Source organism: Leptopilina heterotoma, unplaced genomic scaffold, assembly GCF_015476425.1.
Source record: "Leptopilina heterotoma isolate Lh14 unplaced genomic scaffold, ASM1547642v1 Lhet_95, whole genome shotgun sequence".
In the NCBI taxonomy this organism is placed as follows: domain Eukaryota; kingdom Metazoa; phylum Arthropoda; class Insecta; order Hymenoptera; family Figitidae; genus Leptopilina; species Leptopilina heterotoma.
Window position 1 is genome coordinate 69370 of NW_025111202.1, and position 13301 is coordinate 82670.

A 13301-nucleotide genomic window follows, 5' to 3' on the forward strand; every position below is an offset into this window, starting at 1 on the left:
CTCTAAATTCTCTCTATAGTGAAACGTATTTTAAATTCGAAACGAATGTTCTTTTTCCGCGCTATTTTCCGTCAACAGTTCTGATTTAACAGTAAATAATAAATTTTCCATCTATTTTTTTGTTAATAATAATTGTGAAAGTTTTTATGAGCAAATTGATATACGCGCCAAATTTGGCGGCCATTTTGTCATAACGCTATAAGCTTGCAGAAAGTTTGCAATGTTTGCAAGGTTTGCAACAAGAAATTGTTCTATCCATATAAAAGTAATTATTTCTTTATATAATTAAATCTCAATATCGAAAAACCATCAATTTTGTAGTACAAAAAAGGTTCATTTCTTAAAATTTAACTATTTTTAATGTTGAATAGAAAAAGTCTGTAGTTTAATAATTAAACACTTTTTAGGTTATGTTCCCCATGCAATACGAAAAATGCTTTGTTTACATCGTTTGTATAATTTAAAGATTAATTTTTATTCAATTTTCAGATACAAAGGCCATTTATACATTGAAATCCGAAAGGACATTGTGAACAATGTTTACCACTGATGTAAACTGGTTGATATAAGAAATTTCCACTTGGTCCATAGTTGCAAACGAGGATGTGATTTTTTCCCATATTTTCGTAAATATTTATCCATTCGTCTCCAATCCATTTTTTCACACGGGTATGTAATACATTCTTTTCAAAATTATGTTTCTCATTATTATTATTGTTATTAATAATTTTACTTAAATGCTGAAAATATTATTCGATATAAAATTTTCCATGGTTACCACAGGTCAAGGAAGGTAGGGAAAGTAGATTTTTTTACTTAAATATTTCAAAATTAATTGAATTTTAAAAAAGTTGCGTTTACAATATTCATAAATATATGAACTTCAAAAGGTTTCAATTTAAAAATTTATAAAATTTCCATTTTGAATGAATTTAATTAGAAATTTCAATAAATTTAATAATTCAAGTTCTTCTGAAATTAGTTAGATTTTTTAATATTTAATTAATTATTAAAATTAACAAAGTTATAGGAGAATTTTAGTTAAAAACACTAAAAAAATTGAATTTACAGAAGTTACAAATGATTGGAGAAATTAAATTATTTTCAAGAGTAATAATAATATTCTTCGCAGATATTCAATTATGCTTAAAAATTTTTAAAAAATACTCGGCAAAATTTCAATTATCTTTTTATAAACAATAAAATTTTTCTCCGAAATTCAATTATTTTCAAAAATTTTAATAAAATTGTTGTCAAAATTTTTAATTTTCCAAAAATTTTCCTCAATTCAGTGATTTTCAATATCTACTGTTTTAATAAAATTTTCCTAAAAAATTCAATTATTTAAAAAAATTTTTTATTAAAGTTCGGCAAAAGAATTTAATTATTTAAAAAACTTTTTGATAAAATTCTACGCTAACATTTAATTGTTTTCATAAATAATAAAAATTACACAGGGATTCAATTATTTATTTTTTATAAATTTCTTCGCAATAATTCCATTATTTTTATAAATAATAAAATTTTTTACAGAGATTCAATTATTTTTATAAATAATAAAATTCGTCAAAAGAATTTTAATTATTTAAAACTAAGTTGATAAAATTCTTTATGAGAATTTCATTTTAAGAAACATTCATTTATTCAATAAAATATTTAATTTTTGTATTTAACTAATTGAATTCTCGTAGAATTTTCTAAGAAAAATTTATTTAACAATTAATTTCAGTTTTTGAACTAACAATTCTGTAGAATTAATTTTTTTGAAAAAGTTTAATTGAGTTTTTTTTAAATTATTTGAAATTTTTATTTTCCAATATATATTTAATTAAAGATTTCCGAATAATCGAAATTTCGGAAAATTGAATTGTAAAAAAATGGATTTGAAAATTCTCAAAGAACTTTTTAAAAACTTATTAAAAATAGTTAATTTAAAGAAGAATTTTAGTTAAAAAATTCTAGAAAATAATAATGATCAAATATTTATTTTAAATTAAATAAAACTATTGATATTTTCGAATAATTATACAATTAAAGAAATTCGTAAATTAATGTAATAAAACATTTTTTTGAGTAATTAATATTTTTTAGAGTGAATCAGAATTTACGTTTTTTTCCATTGCAGTAGAGTAATTTTAGGAAAAAATTGTCTCATTTGAACATTTAAAACTTTAAAAGCATTTTTGAATATTAAATATTGAAATTTACCGAGAATATGTGAAGAATTCTTACCTGCACATTTGATGATAAATTATCACCAATCAAATAATCATCATTCCTAATTGATTCATTTCTTGGAATAGACGATAAAATATATTCCTTTTGTTCATAATCAAAAGCCCTTAAAGGTGTATTGTATGTTGTTTTTCCACAACCGATGTAACGAGTATTTCCCCAAACGAGTTGAGTATAATGTCCAGTTGTAAATTGAAATTGAAATTTTTTTACATTTTTAGAATTAAATTCAGTTACTTCTTCATACCAAGTGGATATTGCTTGGGTCCAATTTGATTTCGGATATCCAGTGGCAAAGTAAATATTTTGACCAACTTGGAAACGAGCTATTAGAATAAAAAACAGAAATCAATTATACAGAAATCCAATTAAAAATTGAAGAAAATTATTTTCATACTCACGATCTTGACGGGAAAAATCATGTTGAAAGGTACATTGATCAGCCCATCTTTGTGCTACCTCAGCTAAATTATTATCCCAAATTAATGCATTCATATTAGCTGCTGCTGGTTGTGGTCCAGGATTTCCTCGTCTCTCTTTTCCTAAAGCAACAATCGAACGAAAATCATTGTGAACTTTTAAAATTTCTCGAATTTCCCTCTCCGAAATTCCGCTTATTCTCTCTTTTCCACAAGCTGGTCCGGGTCCCTAAAAATTGTTTTTAAAATAATTATTTTACAATGTTTATTTTTTATATTATTAATAATTAATAATCGTTGTATTCCGGTAGTCTGTTCGTAGTTTGAAGTTAGTTATTTTTTTCATTTTTGTATATCTTAACTTTTTCGACAACTTTTCTTTTTAAATGAGGTTTCGAATTTTAAAATTAAGGAAATTCTAATTTAATAAGTACTTTGAAAATTTAAAAATAACAAAAATTAGTTAAACAAAATTGTTTTTAATTAAAAATTATAATTCAATTTGTAAATTTAACATTCTAAATAATTTCTGTTCTAATACGTAAAAATTTTTATTAATTCAGATTTATTATTTACTTACTCGGCTATTAAGTTTTATAGAAATATTTTCGCAAGACAAATTTAGAAATTATATTATTTTTCATAATTTTGCGTTAATAAGTACATTTTTTTTTAATTTTAAAAGATGACATTTCTTATTTTTTATATTTTTGTTATCCTAATTTTTTGAACTTTTATAATTTCCAATTTGAAATAATTTAATGCTTGCACAGAATTTTATTACAATTTTTGAAAAGATTTTAATTTTTTCGAAAAGTTTTATTTAAATCTTTTGAAAATAAATAAATTGTTTTGAGAAATTTAATTCATTGTGCTGAAATTAATTGAATTTTTCTAAGGAATTTTATCAAAATTTTTGAAAATAATGAAAATCCTCCGAAGAGTTTTATAATTTATGAAAATAAGTAAATAAACTTATGAGAAAATTCTTTTAGCGACGAATTTTTTATTAAAATATTCGAATTGTTTCGAAGAATTTCATTAAAATTCTTGAATTTTAATAAACAAATTTTATCAAAATTTTTCAAAGTAATTGAATTGTTTAAAGAAATTTTATTAATATTGTATGGAAAATAATTGAATTTCTGCTAGTCAATTTATTATTTATGCGAAAATAATAAAATTTGTAAGAAAAAAAATTTAATTCTTTCGAAGAAAATTTAAATTCCTTCGTGAGAATTTACTTAAAATTGTACTGATATTAATTAAATTCTTTTAAAGAATTTTATCCAAATTTTTGAAAATAATTGAATTCTTTTAAGAAATGTTATTAAAATGAAAAATAATTGAATTGTGTGAAGATATTTGATTAAAATTCTTATTGAAAATAATTAAATTTCTTCGACTAATTATTATTTATGAAAATAATTCAATTCTTCTCAGAATTTTTTATTAAAATTTCGGAAAATAATTGAATTCTATCGAAGAATTTTAATATAATTTTTGAAAATAATTGAATTGTTTCGATGAATTTTATTTAAAACTTTTCAAATTAATTAAATTCTTTGAAAGAATTTAAAATACAAAATTGAACTAAAATAAATTGAATTCTTCTAAAGAATATTTTATTAAAATTATTAAAAAAAAATTGAATTTCATTAAGAAATATTATTAAAATAATTAAAATAACTGAATTTCTCAGAAGAATTTTCTCATTTTCTTAAAAATAATCAGGATTTGTTAACTTTTTTTTTTATTTACTTTTATTTGGCTCATTTTGAAATAATTATACGTAATATTCTAAATTTGTAATTTTTTTTACAGATATCACTCACCTTATACTTGCACATTGTATGATCACTGGAAATTGAACAATAATCAACGGCCATTATCCAGAATGGAAGGAATAGTAAAATTATAAAGTTGCGAATCATTCTTCAATATTAAAGTAAAATTGAAGTTGAAAAAAATGGAGAAAATTAGTGAAAAAGGTAAGTTATTTTCGATAACTACCTAATTCCGTAACGAGTTTACTTATGCATGGAATTTCATACACATGCGAACTGATCTTTGTTAAATTTTATTTTCACTTCTTTATTGTCTTCTCCCACTTCTACACTTGATCTTAAATCTTGCTCTCATTTCCGCAATGTTTTTTTTTTGTATAATTTAAAAAAACTTTTTAATGAATATTAACATTTTTTGGGAATTATTATTTTTTATTTACTACATAAGCACGGCATTGGTTTTCTCTAATTTTTATAAATTGAATTAATTAAAATATTAAATTTGAAAATATTAATATTAAAATATTAAATTAACGGATAAAAATGGTAACTGTGAAGATTAATTAGCGAATCTATTTTGAAATTATTTTTCAAAATTGCTATTTGTCGTTTTTGTAATAATAGTATTTTTATAATAGTAATTTCACATAATAGGAATAATTATAATTAGTTAACACTGAAAATTAATTTAATTTCTAATTAATAATTTATAAAATTTATAAATAATATAATGAAAAATGTAAATTGATGACTGGTGAGGAAATTGTATTTTTATTTTTTTTTTTAATAAGAAAAGTTTATTTTATTTTGGATCAGGATCGTCTTGTTCATAAACGGCATTCAGTCTTCGAATCAAATTTTTAGTCTTTCTTGTAAAAAAACTATCAACTTGTCCCAGAATATTCATTAATTGTATCATTTTTTCAATTCCGGTTTCATCTCTTTGCACTTTTTCCGTTGAAAATTTATCGTTATTCACATTTCTTGATGTTAATTTCTCGAAAAAATTCTCTTCCTTAGGCACTCTTGTTTTCAGATCAAATGCAAAAATTGTTACCTTTTTGAAAACAGTATAAATTCATTAATTGTCACGAAAAATATGATAAATAAGTAAATAATTAAACTATAAATTATTAAATTAGTTAAACAATTATATTTTTAACACCAACGAGAAGGCATTATAATTAAATACTTACCGAACAAATGATTAAGATGAAAAATATAAATATCGTCCTCATAATGTTCTTAATTTTTTTAATATAATCTCGTGAAACAAAAAGATTAAAGAACAGAATTAACATTAAGAAAAAGAAAATAAATTTCTTAATTAATCAGTCACTTTACACATCTCAACTGACAATGACACAAAAAGTAAAAATTAACTACCTTGCAAATTTTTGCTGATGTAGAAATATGTCTTTTGATTGGTGCTCACAAATTAATTAAAAATCTCAGAAATACATTTTAAAAAGTATTTTTACTTATTATTTATTTAATTAATTCGATTTATTTTTATTTATTTACTTAAATAATTGCAATAAAAAATTATAAAAAGGATTAAGAAAACTTGTCAATTGAATTAATTTCTTAACGCTTTAATTTTTTTTTCAACGAGAATATAAGAATTTTATTACTTATGATATCAAGAAAATTTTCATTACCCAAAATTAGTTAATTTCATAACAATGTAACTTATACAATTGAAGTTTATAAAAACTTGTCCTTTGAAATCTGAAATGATAAATCAATTAACAAGACTAAAAGTAACTTAATTGCAAAATAATATAATATTTTATTTCCCAGTAACAAAATTCAATACATAATAAATTATATTGTACACTATTTTATAAATACTCAGATTTATTTACTTATCGACGAAATTATAAATTATTATTTTTGCCAAATTTAAGAACATTTTAATACACGTTTCAACCATAATTTTGTATGATAGTCGAACAATTTCATAATGTGGTTGCACAGGAAGCGAATGTCGTCTTGTAAATTTTGTCGATTTGCTCTCATCAAAAGCCGGTCGTCTAAATCTGGATAAGTCAACTAAAAAATGAGAATAAAATTGCGAACGTTTCTAAAACTCAAGGCATTTTTTTTTCTATATATACAAGTATTAAAGTTTCCCTTCGACATAAAAGTTATTATCGTTTCCTCCCGGGAGAATTTATTATGTCGTATTTTTTTTCATAAACTTTTTAACAACGTTTGTAAAATTTATTTTGAAAGTTAATTCAATTTCACAATATTAAATAAAATTTATAATTTTTTTCGTTATATTTAATAATAATTTGTTTATTAAATTTAAATGTGATTATTCAGGTTTAAATTTGATAAGCAATTATTATTGTCAATAGATTTTGTCAATAAATTGTCCCATCGTTAAATAAAATTGAAATTGAAAAAATTAAATCTTAAGAGAGAAAATACAAAAAAAAGTAAAAAATTATGTACTTATTTTTTTTATATATATTTAAATTTTAATAAAATAAGAAAAATAAAAATAATAACAGCATTAATAATAATAAGAGTAATAATAAAAATATCAAACCTGCACTTGATACGGATGATACATAAAAATTTCTAAATTACGAGGTTGAATATTCATCGTGTTAGTGGAAAAAATAAAATTTACATAAATGAAAAAAAATGATAAATAGAAAATTTTATAATGAAACATTCGCACTCTTAATTGTCCAACTTTTATACATTAAACACATTTCTATGAGAATATGTAAATTCTTTTTTTACTAAAGAGAGTTTCCATAATGTTATTGAATGTAAACGTGTCACTACTGATGTTGTTTTTTTTCGTAAATTTTTTCACTAATCTTAAAGTTTATGACAAAATGCATATATTATATTGAAACTTGAACTTATCCCGGAAAAGTAATACGATCTGAATCACGATTTTATCAGATGAATAATAATTAAAGAAGTTTTAATTATCGAAAAATTATGATACCACAGTCACATACAATATGCAATTTTATCTTTTAATCAATTTTTAAATTTTCTTTTTTTCACTTTTTAATGTACGTGCATCAATTTATTAAATTATAGTTTTATAAATATTATAATTAATCAGTATTTTATTTATTAATTAATACTAAATTATTTTCATGTTTAAACAAATTTATTATTCTGATTATCGAGAAAAAAATTATTAAATTGGAAAAAAATTTGAATTGAAATTATTTTTAGATTGTTTTATTTATAAACAATCAGGAAAATTTAATTTTTAGTAGTTACTAATACTATGGTCCACAAGGTTTGAATGTTCAAATGAACGAAATATTTTTTATCAAAAATATTTTCATTAATATTACTGATTGCAACGAAAATAAAAAAACTTTAATTTTACATTTAGAAACTTCACCATTAATTTTTTTGATAGGGACGCAAAATTATTGCAATAAAAATTTAATTTGAAGAAGAAATAAATAAATTTCGTTCATTTGAAAGTTCAAAATTTTAGGAACGTCTAATACTGAAAAAAGAACAATTTTTGGAATGCTTAAAAAAATTAAGTAAATGAGAAAAAAATAATTACATGTTTGGGAAAATAAATAAGTAGGCAAGGGAGAAGTAATAAATACATATACCTATAATAAAATATATTAAAAGAATGATAATGGAATAAAATTTAATAAAAGTTTGCATTAAATCATAAAATATTGAAGAATTGAATAAAAACACATTTTTGTGGTAACAATTCGTTTACTTTATTTCTTTCTTTTTTTTATAAAATAAAATAATCCTTTTGGAAAAAATTTTTTACAGTCTAAAATGCACTTTATAAATAGAAAATCAAGAAATTGTGAAGTTTTTTTTTCTTTAAATCAAAGTACATTTAAATTTTTGACAAGTACATTTTATCGACTGTGTCTGTTCTCTTTTACAAAAATGTCATTTTCGTTTATTTATTTATTTAATTTGCATATTAATTTTTAGTTTCAATGACTGTTTTCAATTGATCGCTAACATTTTGGTATGTTTTTTCAGCTTCCTTTCTTACAACTGAGAGAACTTCTTGGCCTTTAGCTTGGAGTTCATTGATTTTTTCTTGTGCATCGGGGAATTGTTTATTGAAATCTTCAATGCCCTTTTGGATGGAACTTTTTGCGCTGTCTAACAGCTTCTGTACTTCTGGATTCTTTTCTGTGAACTGCAAAAGAAGAGGGTTTTCTTTTATTTCTTTGCAAAAACAAGTTTTGGAAAATAAGGTTAGTCAATTTTTTCTATTTTTAATAGTAATGATTATTTTTAAATTAATATAGTTTTTAATAATTATTACGAAATAATAATTATTATTTCTATAAATATAATAATTAGGAATGAAAATATAATTGATGTAGAATAATAATTATATTTCCATTGTCCCCACTCATTGAGAAAAAAAATCACGAGTTCAAACTTCGAACAAAAAATAAGTTTGATCTAAACATAAATAATATTTTTAATTCAGTGATGATAAAACGTTTAACAGACTTGAACTATATATATAATAACAATTCTTCGCAAAAGGAAGGAAATAATTATGTTTCATTAAACTGTTGAGAAGATTAGTTTTAATTCTAGATGTTCTTATATCAGAGAAGAAGATTGTCCTAAACGTTTAACGCTCATCAATTCGTTTAGAAATTTTCAATTTCATCTTAAGGAATCATTGCAAAAAAAAGAAATAAATGAAAACAAATAATAGTTGAACAAAAAAAATCATAATTACGAATTGCGCAAAAAGAAAACAAAATTAAAGTGATTAAACGGTAAAATACATTTTGTGCAAAAATGACTAAAGTTTACATAAGCATTTTTTCTGCACTAATCACTTCTTCGCAACCTTGATGTAATTTTAAATCTATAATAATATTTTATTACTAAATATTAAAAGTAGCAATTTTAGTTCATAAAAATAATGAAATTTTAATTAAAATTTTGTCTTTTAATTTTATTTTGTCAAATTTAATTATTCTTTTCATAATTATTTTTATAGAAATTTATTGTGAACAATGGTAAATCGTGCAGTTCAAGTGAAATTATTTCAGTTTATAAACAAAATATTTTTCATGAAATGTTACATAAAATGTGCGATGATTTTTTTACACATTACGTAACATTAAATGTTTTTGAAGAAAAAAAAACCGAGTTATATATGAATATTGTCTCAACTGTTCATTATTCACGCTAGGAATGGTTTCGAGAAGCAAAAAAAAATTAACAGACGTCAGACTCAATTTAAATTCTAAGGTCAATTACATTTTAAAATTAATCATTAACGCGTTCATCTTAAATTGTCAAATATTTTTTCTTGTGTTAATTGAAATTTTCTTTTATTTAATTGTATTTGAATTTTTTATACAAATAATTAATTATAATTTATTAGCTACTAATTTTTTGTTAAGAAACTATAATTATTTATTTAATAGTTATTAATAAGCAAATAAATTGTTATAGTTAATTAACTAAAAAATTAGTTTTGAAGAAACATTTGATAAATAAAAGACTCAATAATTTGAATTTTTTTTACTCTAAAAATTTGAAATGTTTATTAAGTTGAATTAGTAACTGACTTTTTGCATTCGAATTAGTAAATTTTAATAAAAAATTAGTAGAAATTACTATTAATTAATAAAATTTACTAATTTAAAAGCTAAAAGTGTCGCTAATTGAAATTAATAAACATGTTAACTAATTCAAATTTAAAGAGTAGTTAACTAGTTAAAAAAATTAGCTATATAGATAATTAACTTACAATTATTTATTATTTATATTTATAATGAGATAAATAATTAGTTATGGTTAATTAATTAAACAATTATTTATAATTATTTAGCTTACAATTATTTATATTTACTTATCTAAACAATTAGTTACAGTTAATTAGCTAAAAAAATTAGTTATTTTCAATTAGCTAAAGAATTAGTTATAGTTAATTAGCTAAAAAGTTAGTTATAGTTAATTAACTAAACAATTAATTACAGTTAATTAACTTTGAATAATTTATATTTAATTAGCTAAAAAATGAGTCATAGTTAATTAACTAAACAATTATTTATAATTAATTAGTGATAAATAATTCCAAAAAATGAATTATTTATAAAATGAATATAGTTGACGAAAAAAAATGTTACTTCTAAATTTTATCTACAATCGCAGATGGCTATAAAATTTAAAAATAGGAATATGATGAGAGAAAAGATTTTTAAACCCGGATGACATAGTTCAGAGGTTAATTTACACATATCAATTTCTGTGCAAACTTGCAAAGATATGATTGACTTATACATATAAATTTCACCCAGTTTCATAATAATGAATAATTGTGATTAGAAAACATTTTTTTCCTCAAAGGGCACTTATACATTGCGTGATGTCCGAGACATTCGAAATTTTTTCATCATCTTGAATTATTATTTTTTCTTTCTTGATAAAGACATTGAACTCGAGTTCAATTTTTAATAATATTAATAGCAAATGGAATTAAAGGAAAAAAGAATAATAGAAAAAAATTCGCGAAGAAGATTGAAGTCGATTTGTGCTTTGTAGACAAATAGAAGGAAAAAAATGTTTAACAGAAAACAAATTGTTTAAAGAAAACGAGAAGGAAAATAATGTCTCGGGGGGAAACATTTTTTTGGAACTCCTTCTACAACAATTTTTTTTTCAATAATGAATTTTTTTTTAATTTGAAATTCATAAGTTTTTTATTTTTATTTCATTTATTAATGAAAAAAAATTAAAGTTCAATACAATTAAATTAAATCATAAAATATTTCTGAATATCTAATTAGTTAATGTTTAATATATTTAATGTTTTGAAATATTAAATTTTAATGTTTAATATTTTATATTTTAAACATTTAATACTTAATGCAATGAAATGATTTTAGTTTTGAATTTTTATTTTTTTTTTTATTATTCACAAGTTACGGATGTTTATAATTTTAATTTTGTCAAACACCTTTTTTTTAAATTAAAATTAATTACTATAAAGAGCGATTACAATAAAATCTTACATTTTTCTATTACAAACAAAAATAAATTTAAAAATATAACGGTTCACAACATTTATGATCTAAAAGAAAAAACATGTTTCAAGAAAAATTATATTTCTTGAAATAATAAAATATTTAATTTACAAATTTTTTTTCTATACTGTCGATTAGGAAACTATATATAAATAATTGTTTTCATACACAAATCTTAGTAGAAAAAATTTATTGAAATTTTAATTTCAATTCTTTGAAATTATTTTTATTCACCAATTTTAATAGAAACTATTAAAATTTTAATTTTAATTATAATTCTTCCAAATGATTGATTAGTGAACGTGAGTTTTACGAACGTTAAAAATAAAAATTTTTTTAGGTCTTTTTATGAGAAAGAAAAAAAATACTTGGAAAAATCACCGAGAAAAAAGTCAAGTCAAATTAAATGAAAATAAAAAAAATTTGCAAATTTACAAATGAAAAACTAAAATCCTACCTCAGCAGCAGCTTTGTCAATTGATGTTTTAACATTTTCCCCAATATTTTGGAATGAAGCTACTAGATTTTCAAAGGCAGATGTCTCTTGAGCAGGTTGAGGTGCGTCTCTTTGTGTCCTTTGAATTGTTCCTGCATAAGCAACTGCTAAGACAACAAAAAATACTAAAATGCTCTTCATGATTGTTGGGAGCTTTTTTCCTTCTTCTTTTACTAGAGTTGAATTATAAAACTGATAAATCTCTTCACTAGTATTACAAACGAACTGATGCTGCAAAAACTTAGTCACTTCCTTTTATAGGCAATCTTTATCGCTATAACCGGGGCAAAGTGCCACTTATTAAGCTTGGAAAACATTTATTACACAGGGCTTTACCTCCCCCCCGTTCCCCGTTTCCCCACATTTTTTTTTAATGGCAAGTAACAAGATTACATTTTAGAAAACGTATATTTCAAATTTACTACCATTTTTCAGTTTTAGATTTTTTGTTTGTTTGTTCTTTTCGCTTATAAGAATCGAATTAGAAGAGAAAGAGAGTTATTCGAAATTTGTAAATAGTTCAGAATTATTTTTAAATCTTCTTTGAAATTTGAAGTATGATTTTTTATTTTTATGAATACAGTTATCTTTCGATAAATTGAAATTGGTTTCGGGATTCCTGGAGAAATTTTGATACTTGAAACATACGATAAATAAAAGGCTCGATGACTAGAATTTTTTTATTCTAAAAATTTGAAATAGTTAAAATATTAATTAAGTTGAATTAGTAACTGACTTTTTGCTTTTGAATTAGTAAATTTTACTAATAAATGAGTAGAAATTATTATTTATTAGTAAAATTTACTAATAATCTAGTAGAAATTACTATTTATAAGTAAAATATACTAATTTAGGAGCAATTAAATTTAATTAATTAAATTTAATTAAATTAATTAAATTAGAAATTTTTTATTGTTAAATTAATAATTTTCTACTAAAAATTAGTAATTTTCTACTAATAAATTCGTTGTTTTCTACTAAAAATTAATAAAATTTCTACTAGTTAATTGATGAATAAATCTATGCTTTTTAATTGCATAGTAGAAAACTACTAATTCAAATTTAGACAATTTTTATTTAAAAATTTTATTATACTTTCTCATCATCTGAAGAAAAATTATATTTCGAAAAGATTTATTAACCATGACTTAGAAGTTATCAGTTAAATGCTTGAGAATTATCTAATAGATGTTTTTTATATTAAAAGAATTATTCTTTATCGACAAAGATCATTTATTTAAATTTCTACAATTAGTAATTTCTTCATCTGTTCAAAAATATTTCACTTGCTAAAATTTTTACATTACTTCATTTATTACTCTGA

General features: G+C 21.4%; 3 protein-coding genes and 1 long non-coding RNA gene across 5 annotated transcripts; 1 reads left to right on the plus strand and 3 right to left on the minus strand.

The window, feature by feature from the left end:
* The first annotated feature begins 51 nt into the window (after positions 1-51).
* Positions 52-4561, plus strand: LOC122512106. The gene is made up of 3 exons (XR_006302595.1): positions 52-265; positions 490-669; positions 4479-4561. It is a non-coding gene; the product is annotated as an uncharacterized LOC122512106 (long non-coding RNA).
* LOC122512104 (venom allergen 5-like) lies at positions 455-4626 on the minus strand. Of its 2 annotated transcripts, none has more exons than XM_043627760.1 (4): positions 4490-4626; positions 2637-2883; positions 2233-2561; positions 455-683 (listed from the first exon to the last, which is right to left on the minus strand). In XM_043627760.1, the coding sequence occupies exons 1-4, from the start codon at positions 4586-4588 to the stop codon at positions 486-488; spliced, it is 873 nt and encodes a 290-aa protein (XP_043483695.1). In that variant the 5' UTR covers positions 4589-4626; the 3' UTR covers positions 455-485. The 2 variants fall into 2 exon arrangements, with proteins under 2 accessions (XP_043483695.1, XP_043483694.1); XM_043627759.1 differs by having other exon boundaries at positions 455-740.
* Positions 4627-5191: 565 nt separating this feature from the next.
* LOC122512105 lies at positions 5192-5814 on the minus strand. Its single transcript, XM_043627761.1, has 2 exons — positions 5638-5814; positions 5192-5498 (listed from the first exon to the last, which is right to left on the minus strand). The coding sequence occupies exons 1-2, from the start codon at positions 5740-5742 to the stop codon at positions 5244-5246; spliced, it is 360 nt and encodes a 119-aa protein (XP_043483696.1). The 5' UTR covers positions 5743-5814; the 3' UTR covers positions 5192-5243.
* A 2385-nt stretch (positions 5815-8199) lies between these two features.
* LOC122512117 lies at positions 8200-12214 on the minus strand. The gene is made up of 2 exons (XM_043627772.1): positions 11939-12214; positions 8200-8618 (listed from the first exon to the last, which is right to left on the minus strand). The coding sequence occupies exons 1-2, from the start codon at positions 12116-12118 to the stop codon at positions 8394-8396; spliced, it is 405 nt and encodes a 134-aa protein (XP_043483707.1). The 5' UTR covers positions 12119-12214; the 3' UTR covers positions 8200-8393.
* Positions 12215-13301: the final 1087 nt, after the last annotated feature.